At 41.6% G+C, this 12,297-nt stretch overlaps 1 protein-coding gene across 1 annotated transcript; it reads right to left on the minus strand.

Moving 5' to 3' along the window:
• Positions 1–683: 683 nt before the first annotated feature.
• Positions 684–9,832, minus strand: LOC133346036 (uncharacterized). Its single transcript, XM_061557301.1, has 4 exons — positions 9,716–9,832; positions 6,640–6,814; positions 5,161–5,261; positions 684–5,037 (listed from the first exon to the last, which is right to left on the minus strand). The coding sequence occupies exons 2-4, from the start codon at positions 6,812–6,814 to the stop codon at positions 2,500–2,502; spliced, it is 2,814 nt and encodes a 937-aa protein (XP_061413285.1). The 5' UTR covers positions 9,716–9,832; the 3' UTR covers positions 684–2,499.
• Positions 9,833–12,297: the final 2,465 nt, after the last annotated feature.

Raw genomic sequence — 12,297 nt, forward strand, 5'->3', positions numbered from 1 at the left:
ATTATTTGTGTTAAACATGAATAGGATATATATAGGGAATACGTTTAACGTACGATACTTTATTCAATGCGGTGCACTTACATGTAGTGTTATAAAAACACAAGAAACGCTGTTTTATGATTTGCAGTCTTGGTCCATGCATATAAGTATAGGTGTTGTCCTTTCTGACAAGATAATAAGTGTGAATATGTCAAAACACCAAACTGAAACCTTTTGCAAGGAATCATGTCTACATTAACCAAATATACTCGTGGTGAACATGCAAACAAAAAACATCCTCTGGTAGTATATGCATTGTCTTTGAAACGGATTGGTCCACACAGACAGCTTTCTTTAGAGCCTCGTCTCAAACAGATTTAGACTCGAGGACGCCAAAAGGCAAACAGCACAAAGACAATGCCACTATCAAGATGTTGAGAGCTCGGGGTGAGCAGCTACATCATGGGACCTCCCTTGGTCCATGCAATGATTGGTACATGCAGTACAACAGCGCCATCTGGTGCCTAATAATTGCAGTATTTACATTTTCACACGATGACATCAGTTGCACACTGCAAAGTGGCTGTTTCTAATTATGAGAGATCTGTACAAGCTAATTCAGGTAAACGCTGCATAGGTATTCTTCTGCGTTTTGTGCATGTCATTGTGAGAAGCAGATTTAAACAGCAAGACTGCAGACAAAACGTGGTTGAGTATTTATTATATTATACCAGAGCCAAAACATGCATTTAAAAACACTCTGCAATGAACTAGTTATAAGGAAACAATACAACAACAAAAACATAACATGCTGTATATTACTCGTGTACATGATGTTATCAATATAATTTTACTGAATTAAGATACATTTGTATTACCTCAACATTACCCTTTTCACAACACCAATGGTCTTTTAACTTAAGGTGTGGCACATTCTCCAAATTGGGCGGTCGAAATACCACAAGACCAAGACCCATACACAAACAATAATAGTTACGGAATGGTATTTCAATGTTTTTTCGTATGAATCTAGGAAAGCCCCACGATTCTTGGGACCTTTTTTTGGAGGGTGGTTGCCAGGTAACTTCGGTTAGAGCTCGCAGCTGGCACCATTGTGGTATTCAACCTGTGATTGAATATGGGCAGCTGCTCACGTTTAAAACCGGATTTTCAAGTGAGGCGAGTTGATGAGTCTAGGCAAAGTCACTAATGGCTCCGCCAAACAAACCCCCCAATCTAATTACATCAGTTTTTGCACTTGATGTGGCTAAATTATATCTCCGAAAATAAAACTAATTAACATTGTCTCTCAAATGTATTTCTGTGAGTTGTTCTCGAACACAAAGGGTGCAACTGCTCTGTTAGATTTCTGAATCAGTTTTTTGCAGATCATGACTTGATACGATTAGCTCAACTTGGAATACATTTGGGGAAAAAGACCAACACATCCCAATGCAGGACCCTCCTGCATTGAGACGTTTGGTCAGCTCTTTATCAAATGACGAATTGTTAAAATGTAGAGTTTATGTGTATACATTTGTTAATCCTATATGTAAAATGAATATTGCAGCGTGTCCATTGACCTATAACACGTATTATTGTATAAAGTAACCACTAACTTTGAGAGTATATATCATGTATTACTGTGCAGGGCACCTCATGCAATCTGGGCTCCATAAAATAAGTGTTTAAGACTGTAGCTGGAATAAAAACTCACAGCAAAGAGTGGCAGGAGATGTGGTGAGCATGGAAACTATCCCTGCGTTATTTTGGGACAGTACTGACATAGAGCTAAAATTGTATCTGCGTATGCCTGCAGCAAGCCCCACGACACGACATCCTCTAAGCACAGTCAGTCCATGCAAACGTATTTAATAAAACACTTAAAAAAATAACCTAGAGTTCTAAAATGTCAATCAGTTGTCTAACAACTGATATTGTTATAGCAGAGTTTGTGTCATGGAAAGTTTCTGTTGTCCTTTTTAAGTACTGTAATTGTTATTTTATGATCAGCAATGGTCAAACCCACTACTGGATGAAAGCCTCCCCAAGCTGTTGGCTGCCATCTCTCATGAGTCTGCATTGTAATACTCCACCTAACACTTGCACATGAGCTTAGTTCATCAGTTCATCTCCCAGTGCACATCCTCAGCCTATTTGGAAACAATTTCCTGGTTTAACATGTGAGGCTTCCTTGACTGTAAAGCAACCACCAATGAAATAATCCTTTAACAAGATACATATTTTGTGTGTGTATCCAGTATGTACAAACCCCCCCCAAAAAACATAACTTGACGTTACACTGTATTCGTGTACAGGTTTTAGCCAACACCAACTACATCCATTAATAGTCCAGCATTTTAAGCACATTAAACATACATTTCACTCTCAAGATGGACTAATATATATTCACACTGCACGACACCCACTTGCACAATTTTCCCTGTGTGAATAATACACTGGTGTGAAAAACAACTTGAGCAACATTGTTTCATTTGTAAGTCACCAGAGTGAACGCATTCACTGCTGCTGATCAGGCACCGGCGGCTGGCGATCTGTGGTGTCTGCACTCAAGTTGGGTGCTGCTTCACTGCAGCACTCCTCCAGTTGGGCTTTTCCTTTGAGGTCTTGGCTATCATTTCCGGTGGCCTCTCCATTGCTGCTGGTGAACTTTTCGGAAATGGTTTTTATCTTTTCTGCAGCGTCCAGACACTGCTCTTTCTCTCCAAACACAATAATGGACTCTGGCAGCTTGTGAAGCACCACTCTCAAGCCGGTCATGTTGACGGCATCAACGAAGTACCGTAGAGTTTTCTCATCCTGAGTAAGTTCCAGTACATTTCCAGAAATATTTTCGCGATGCATTTCCTTGCACTCTTGCACCGTCTCATTCATGATGTTTGTTACAGCACGAACGTTTTCGTGAGCCGTGCCAGAGATGATCACTTCAATTACAGAAACCTCTTTTACCACTTTAATGTTCACGTTTTGCTTGCTGGCAGACTCCTCAATGCGACTGAGCAGAAACTTTTGAATGTACTTCCAAATAATGGTATCCATTCTTACATGTTCAGATATGGGGTGTGAATCTTCAGATGGCTCAGGATTTTCATCTTCAGAGGGCGTGACTAGTGTTGATGAGTCTTCTGGATGTCTGGACTCTTTGTGCCTGTGCATTTCTGAGAGGTCTTGAGACTGCCCCCTTCCACCAACATTGGGAGGTGCAGTTTTACTTTCTTCATTGATGACATTAAAATCTTGCACATTCACAGCAGGAACCTGGACATTGTATTCTACATTTACTTGTGGATGTGCATCTATGTGCAATTCGGGAGAGCCTAAAGAAGCCTGTGCACCATCAGTTTGTGGGTGTGGCTTTATTTTGGATTCATCTGTTGCAGATTTCAGATCTTGGTCATCTTGAAGAGAAAGTTGCACATCTTTTGCACTTTTAGCATCTTTTAAACCTACCTCTGAATATTCAGAGCATGTATCAAGTTCAGAGGGGCCTGACAACGGCTGTGCATCAGCAATGCCAGGAGCCGAATTGTCTTGGCCGTCATCGCCTGCGATACTCCAGCCCTGGCCGTACGTGACAGGGTCTTGAAGATTACTTTCCACACTCTGCACTTCATTTCCCTTCAACATTTTCTCTTGCTTTTTACCAAAGAGTGCTTTCAGCTCTTGAATGACGGAAAGACAATCTACTTCTAGCCCCAGTAGTGTAATTCCATTCACATCCTCTGAAATCGACACACGCTGATGTTTGTCTTCCAACGACTTTAACATCAATTTAGTCTCATCGCTCATAGGAGATACATTACAATTCTCGTATCTAAATATTTCTTTGTGCAGATGTTTACATTGAGAAATTATTGCTGTCAGTTCTTCTTTTGCACTCAATATACCCCTATTTCCAGATGTCAAGGTTACCATTGTTTTGTTGTTTTTTACATCTCGTGTCTTAATGCTTGCTTTATATTTCTCACAAACAAAACTTACTGCGGTGCTGTATAAGTGAGAGATATACCTCCACACGTCACCATCAACTTGAATGAGGCATTCATGCTCTTCTTGAAACAATTCACTAAAGGTTGACCAATCAGACTTAGCATCTACGTTTGTCGACTCTTCCCTTGTTGCCACACTTGTATTAATACCGCCTTCTGTCAGGTGACTTGGCCTGATGAATTGAGCTGGAGGGTGGTCAGTGTCATTGTTAGGACCCTGTTCTGGCTCTCGATAAGGAAGATCTGTCCCACTATGTTTTACGAATTCACGTAACGCCAATGAAGCTTGAAAAATATCACTTGGTGTTCCAATAAAATCCACTTCACATTCATCCTTTCTGAATGTGATAAGCATAGTTGGGAAGCGCTCCTTCATGACCCGAAGCAAACAGCTTACTTTCTCAAAATCCTTTGCAAATGCGGAATTAATACGAACGGTGTCCTTTCGTAATCTGCTCTGCAGATTAGCATACAATTCAGCCAATTCCTCCGATGCATTTTGTATTTGCTGTCCGGTGAATGGAAGGCCTAGTATGGATTTTACATTCAACACTGTGAGATCACCTAAACCTTCATCATTGATGATCACTTCCACATTATATTTTGCCAAGATGTTATCATAGGCCATCTTACAGAAATTAAGCAAGAAATTAAACACATCTGATTCCACTAACATTTCAATCGTGCCTTCCTTATTGTTACCAATTTCACCAAAATCAAACGGATCCTTGCTCACGTTTTCTGAGCCGCTTTCTGCCTTCACTTCTGCATCAATCTCTGTTTGTGCTTCAGTTTTTATTTCGGAGGATTCATCATTCTTGTGGGAGACATTTTTCTTTTCATTTCTAAATTCTACAGTAGAAACAAATGTATTGATGTGAGTGTGGATTTCCTCCATGAGGGAAAACGGTCCTTCTACAGTGCATTGCCTCTGACTCTGATTAAGTGACACAGTGACTGGGAATCTTCTGAGACTTTCCAGGAAGCCGTCCTGTTGCTGTTTTGGAATTTTGAACAAGTTTATAACCATGATAACCTTTTCTATAACCTAATGAAATGAACAGAAAAAAGTACATATTATTAGATATACTTTGGAATATGGTACATTATTTTATCCATTTTATGCTATTGTATTTTAAGTGAAAGGCCAGTAATTGCTATTGATTCATACCTCTCCAGAATCTTGCTCCTCCAGAGGCACGACTTGCAGAGAATGCGAGTGCCCTTTGATATTCAGCACGTGATGTTTTATCTGCAAAACCCTTTTTGCAACTGAAAAACACAAATGTTTGAGATCAACCAAAAAATTACGCTCCATTTTTTTAATCAATATTTTTAGGACTGTGACTAAAATGTAGATTGTTTGAAGCACACAATTTGCATTTTTTTATATCCTGCTCTGCTTGCAATACCTGATGTGTTCTCCAGTTGTGTTCCTTTTATAGATACTGTATCTTACATTTGATTACCGAACCTGTTGCCCGTGACTGTTTCTTTACTCATTCATGTCGAGCCCAACTTTGCAGCTGTCTTTAAAATTGTTTTTCAAAACATTTATTGTAGTTCATTCCCATCGGACGTTACCGTGACTATGTCGTCAGCAAATATGGGATGATTAAGGCTTTCTCAACTTTTGTTCACGAATTTGTTTTTCGAATCCAACGTACACGACCGTAGAGTAAAATGTTCATGGTACTTTCTTTCTGTAAACTCATTTTAACTGTTCAATTTTTTTAAAATAAGTTTGTTATTATTTGTAACATGTTTTCTTTATCCAATTTCATAGTCGACAGAGGCAAGGAACAATGGTATTTGAACACATTGCCATTACTTGAGCTAGAAGAGTAATAGATATTGCATTGACAGTGAGGAGAAAGGTTCGACAGAAAGAACAGCGTCTGAAATAGCAAAAGACATGCTGATAAAGAGGATAGTTATAAAATGGGACAGATGCTAAACGAAAGATCGATGACACAGAACTCTATAAAACCATTAATTTGAGAATACAACACATGACTGAAGATGTCATAGCAAGCAATGAGAGCATCAAAACAGAAAATAGGTTTGTAAATTGGCAATTAAAAAAATGTGTAGCCCTTATGGAAAAAGATGCAAACATAATGCATGATATAGACTTAAAATGAGTGGAAGAATTTTATACAAAAAATATATCATAGCAAAACAAATATATCGCAGAAATAAAAACTTTTATCAGATTAATGGAAGGATGTTCCAATCGCACGCGAATAATTAAACTCTGCCCTTCACAGAATCAAGCAAGGAAAAGTTCCAAGACCGGACGGTATTCCTGTAGACATCATTGTGGGCCCAATTCTTGGAACAAATTTAGATAACCTTTTAACTAAACGTTTACATTAAAATTAAATACGTAAACCATTTGTCGATTAAAAAATGAAAATAACATTATCTTGAAGAACTACAGACCCATCAGCCTCTTATCGAATGTATACAAATTGTTCATGAGCATTATTGGAAACAGATTAATTCAAGATTTAGAGGCCAACCAATGAACTGAGCAATCAGGTTTGAGTAAAGGTTTCCCTACCATCAACCGCATATGCACTTAAAATCTAAATATGCAAAATACTAACAACAATTATCATGTGATTTGATGCACCGTAACAGTTACCAGCAGGGTCCTCAAACGTGACGATGGCCTCAGTCGGGGTGTCCGTGCAATAGGAGACATCTGTCAGCTCCCCACCCCCATTGCTCTTTCTCAGGAAGTGGATGGTGAGTTTGTCGAGCAAGTCCACGTTGTGGAGACGGGGCACGTTCAGTACCCGCACTTTGCACTCCGCCATCTTACATGGGTGAGAGGGACATTTCAAGACAATTTATTACCACACACAGGGGCAGCCCGTCCATATACGCGAACTAGGCAGTCGCCAAGGGCGCCAAGTTAAGTGGGGTGCCAAATTCGAGGAAAAGAATACAAATAAAAAAGATACAAATAAAATAACGAAAATGTCAACATTTCAATTCCTGTGCGTGTACAGAGGGAATATGAATTATAATGTATCAACATTTTTGAGAATGCATTGGTTGGACAGACGGATGGACAACCCGAATAACTATGCCTCTGTTTAAAAAAGAATACGATTAAAACATTAAACGGAAAATAGGGGCAAAATGTTTCCCAGTTTACCAAAAAGCTCAGCCTGGATCTGCCCTTGGGATTTAGGGCGCCGACTGCATGGTTCGCCTAGGGCGCCAGTTGCTGGCAGCTAGTCTAGGTCCGCCCCTGACCACACAATAACAAAATGCGATAGTTAGTACGTTAATGCAACTTAGATGACATTAACGTATTCTGTTCCATGTGTACAATATTTAACTGTGTTCAATATAGTAGGCTGAATGCACAAGACATATAACATGACTACACTTATTACAAATGCATGACAGGTCTTTGGCAATCTTAACATTGTATTGGTCAACATACGAATGGGGACTTGTTTATATTTATAGTATGGTACTGCTGACGTTAGGCTGATGTGCCTTGTTCTTCATAATTTCGAGTCTCTTTTTATGGGAATACTTTTAATGAGTGTGCTTAATGACTCCTAATCACCAAGATAATCTGAACAATGGTTCAGCTCACAGATTGTTTCAATGGGGTGAAGAAGACAGCTTGTGGGTTTATTGTGTTGATACCTTCAGTGTTATCCTCTTGTCTAATAGGTTTTCTCTGTGCACTCCAGTTTCCTTCCACATTTCACTCATTCATGGATGATGACATAAATAGGCCTACACTCATGTCTCAAAATAATATATTTTAGTCTATCCACTAAAGAAATTCGGCATTCTAATTCCAGACCCTCCGAAAATAGTATTTTCTTGGGTAGGGCCTTAATCTTATTCGAAAAACTAAACCAATAATTTAGTTGCAACCTAAGTCTAAAGTCTCCAACAAAGGTAAGACCATCTCATTCGTCTCTCACCTAGTTTGATGTCTACGAATACTCTCAGCCTAAAGTCCAAGCACATTTGTCAACAAAGTTGCAAGCTGGTGCAGGGCTCTCAGCGTGAGTCCATGTGTCTCTGCAAGTCTATGGGTCTCTGTGAGAAATCGCTGAGAATAAAGCCGTTCCAGTTCCTGGGTTACTCCACCTGCACACGTGCCATCTTACACCTGAGAAACCCAGCGGCGGATTTCGCCATCTCCTCAACCCGGTCTATTCTACTGCGTAAGACAACAATATGTTCAGGAGCTAAAAAACAATATTGAGATGCATACTATTTGGTTCTTTTGGTAAAGTCCACCTGATGACGGTCGCTTGTGTTGTGATCGAAACTTCGTGATTTAATTTATTTTATTTTATACCTACGTGACCTTACCGAAAGGACCAAAGAGTATGGATCCCTGCAGTCACGAAAACTTCAGATCGAGATTGAACCAATATTGAGGTCTGCCGGGCACGACGAGAGAGGGCTTCAGGAGAGAGATTTCGTGACATTAAAAGCCACGAACCAGCCACTGGCATTGATGGAGGCGTTTTCATTGTGCATTTTCATTGGCGTTATATGCACGTCATTGACGTACACATTTTGTTGGTACTTTTCTTGTGTATCTGGTGCTCCGCGTGAAAGCCGCGTGTAAAAAGCATTCGCTGAATAAATAGGCGTCTGTGGAATGAGCGAGATTTTTACATTTTGACTTAAAACTTTGGTGACTGCAGGAATTCATATTCTGTGGTTATTTTGTTGAAGTCACGTAGATAGAAAAAAGAATAATAAAAAGAAAGTGATAAAAAAAAATATCACGACGTTTCGATCGCAACACAAGCGGTCGTCATCAGGAACAGGTAGGTTAGCATCTGAGGGCAAGCTGTTTATTTTTATGTTATTATCTATTTTATTATTATTTTTCTATCTACGTGACTTTACCGAACCATAGAATTACGAGATTTTTAAGTTTCATCTTTAGTTGTAGCGCCGCCTGCCGCCAATGTTGAAACGTGCACAAGGAAGTAACAGTGCTTTCACTTGGCGTCGTCAGAGTTCGCCTCCCCACGTCTCAACATCCGACTAAAAATACTGAAACCTGACGAAGAGAGACGGAGGAGACGCACACGCACGCGTCTGCCATCACGGCCACTCTCAACAAGGGCACGAGAGGCACCTGCAGTCGACACGACAGCCCCAGCGATGCCTCACCGAGAGAGACGCCACTTGGCCAGGGATGGTTGATGGAACGTGTTCTGGGTACAACAACAACAGAAACCCACACGCGTCCCCTTCACTGTGCGACATCTGATCGCCTCTTCTTGACATACACACACACGCGCGCGCGTTAATTAGATCGAGATGTGCTACGCGTATTCAATGGCTAATGCTCAATTCTAGTCTACTTAACACTAGGTGCGTTGGCTTCCTTTCAATTCAGTTGTCAATCCGCAGCTGGATGAAGTCTTCCCTCCTCCCCCGTACGGCCGTGTCACGTCTACGGGGGCTTCGTGGCCATAACTTCCACTGCCGCTTGTGTCAGCAGTGAAGTTATGGCCAAGAAATCGAACCGGTTGCCTGGACGTGTTGCTAACGCAGCGCGCAAAAACCACCGCGAGTTTTTTGTTTGTTTCTTTTAATATCGCGCACCACTTTGCGGAGGCTCTGATAAACCTTTTTTCGGCGAGTTTGCAAATCGCCGTCGAGCGCGTCCACGAGCGCAGGAAGAAAGTGGTCCCAGAGGTTCGCCTGCCACTTACCGCGCACCGTGCCAAGTGGTGCCCTCCTCCTCGTGCGCCGTGCGTCCGAAGGTGTCGCCGCCGCTGCGCGCGTCGCTCCGCCGTGCCGGGTGATGAGGGCACCGGGAGGAGGTCCTCTCGGTGCGTCGCGCTTGGGTGGAGTCGATGGGGTTGGGGGTTGGAGCAGCGGTGAACATGCGAAACCCCCCCGAGCAAATCCACAACATTTGCGATGGGAATACGTAGAGCAACGCCGGTGTGTGCTGGAGAGATTTTCTGCGCTGCGAAACCCAGAAAATCCACAAGATTTGCAATTTTTCGATTTAAAGCTTTCGTGGCTGGATTCATCTTCTTGGTTCTTTCGGTAAAGTCACGTAGAAGGGAAATAATAAAATAATAATAAAATTACAAAAAATACATTTATTTATTTATTTATCATTTCCTTCTACGTGACTTTACCGAAAGAACCAAGAAGATGAACATTTGCAATGTGAATAGTACAACAACGCCGGTGTGCTGGAGAGATTTGCTCTCCAACACACACCAGTGTGCGGTACTCGTAACGAATTGGCACGTTCTGTTTACGTGACAAACCTTCCTCATTGGCTGTGTCGGGTGGTGGCGGGTTTAACGACACATTTTATATTTACGCGATCGAACCCCACCAAAAAACCCTGTATTATGGAGGTTGGTATCGGCTAAGTGGGGTGCTTGTGATATGAACCCGGCGACCCGAGTTCGATGCCCGCCCACGGCCACCAACACCGGTGACGATTATCTGAACCGGTCCTGGGCCTCCCCTAGGTCGACTCGGCCTCAAATGAGAACCTGGTGTGGAGTAAACATCGCCACTCGGGAGACAAAGACGGCCTGGCGTGGTGCTGGCCACCCACACCCACGTGTGCCGTGCCGGTCTTAATAGGTGCTCGCTAACAGCACTTGGCCCAACAGTCTGTTAAGGCTACACGGGGGGATCTTTGTCTTTGGAGTCAATGTTGTGTCCGTGTTGTCTCCGCCTACAACCCACCAAACCCGCTTCTCGTCGCCACCTTCCTCCGTAGTTTCTGGGAATCGACGCGCGTCAGAGCAGGGCTTGGAGGGATGGGAAGTGAAACCAAAGTCCAGTGGATCTGATGTGTCCACCACGTGGGGGCAGTGTTGGCCCGTGGTTGTGTCTTAGTATTAAACCATCAACCAACATCACTAGCACCAACAAACCACTGTTGGGTTATTGAAAAGTGTTTCTCATTATGCTTGTAACTCGTGAACAGCATCAACATTCGCTATTGGTTTCCTTTGAATTTAGGTCGTGTAACCCAAAGTGAAATAAGGGTGCCACGGTGGCGAGATGTTAACTACCTCGCATGGTATACAGGAGGTCGTGGGTTTGATCCTGACCCGAACGTTTGTATGTTTGGTCGTGTGGATTTTTCTCTGGGCCCTCCGGTTTATCCTTCCACACTATCCGTATATAGAAACATGCGTTTATTTCCACGTACATTTCCACATGATAAGCCACTTTTTTGAGCAATATATAATTTGTGACCCAGGTCGCTTCTGAAAAAGAGATATGTAGCTCAGTGGGTCTTAGCTGGTAAAATAAAGATGTTTTTGTTTAAACCAATTATCAATCATAATATTGGTCGTGAAAGCCAATGTATAAAATTAACACGAAAATTACCAATGTTATGCTTTTTTTAAATACTCAACTTATGTTTTGAACGTCTGTGACCTGACGTGGCGAGCGACCACGTGTAATGACAGATTGTGCGATTGCGTGCTAGACAACTAATGACATTGTTATGAATACATTGCTGAAATGCATTGTTATGAAATCAGCCTTCATTAGTCTCTGGATTTCCAATTAAAATGAAGAGAAAATACTCTTCATACTTTTTTTTATTTTCACCATCCACTACGAGCATTCTTTTCATTGTACATACACATTTGTCCCGGTTTTGTGTGATATCTTGCTAATTCAGATGCAATACTGTATTTTAATTTCCTATATTACTCAAACAGCACTGATTAGAACAAGTCTAATGGGGAAATAAAGTGTGTCACACGGGTTTTGTTAAAGCACACACCCCAGAGAATTCCAGCCGCTCACTATCAATGCACGTGACTGGTGAAAGTTGTCGATGACTGCCCCTCTTGAATTAGGTGACCAGACATGAGCAGAGGGGAACATGTCAGTTATGAAACTATACTACGGTGTGATCAGTGTCCAGTAAACAATGTAGCCGCATGTTTAAACTGTAAATATTAGTTTATATATAATACATGTGTGTACTAACCATACTGTTCGTAAACAGCTCGATGCTATTTTTCGATTTAAAGCTTTCGTGACTGCAGGGATTCATCTTCTTGGTTCTTTCGGTAAAGTCACGTAGACCTGTTCTCCACCTGAGGACGGCTGCTTGCGTTGTGGCCGAAACGTCGTGAGAATTATGTTATGTTTTATTTTTATTATTTTATTATTTCCATTCTACGTGACTTACCGAAAGAACCAAGAAGATGAGCTCGATGCTAATTCAAATGTAGCACATTAGCCTGTCTAACGAGTGCGTATCCACATGTACAATATATTGCTCCTAGTGTAG

Source organism: Lethenteron reissneri, chromosome 23 (assembly GCF_015708825.2).
Source record: "Lethenteron reissneri isolate LAM-NWPU_2019-01 chromosome 23, ASM1570882v1, whole genome shotgun sequence".
In the NCBI taxonomy this organism is placed as follows: domain Eukaryota; kingdom Metazoa; phylum Chordata; class Hyperoartia; order Petromyzontiformes; family Petromyzontidae; genus Lethenteron; species Lethenteron reissneri.

Coding starts and splice junctions, on each gene's coding strand:
- LOC133346036 (XM_061557301.1), bottom strand. CDS start 6,814: ATGGCGGAGTGCAAAGTGCGGGTACTGAACGTGCCCCGTCTCCACAAC. Junction 5,262..6,639: donor CACGTTTGAGGACCCTGCTG/GTAACTGTTACG, acceptor TGTGTTTTTCAG/TTGCAAAAAGGGTTTTGCAG. Junction 5,038..5,160: donor AGGAGCAAGATTCTGGAGAG/GTATGAATCAAT, acceptor TCATTTCATTAG/GTTATAGAAAAGGTTATCAT.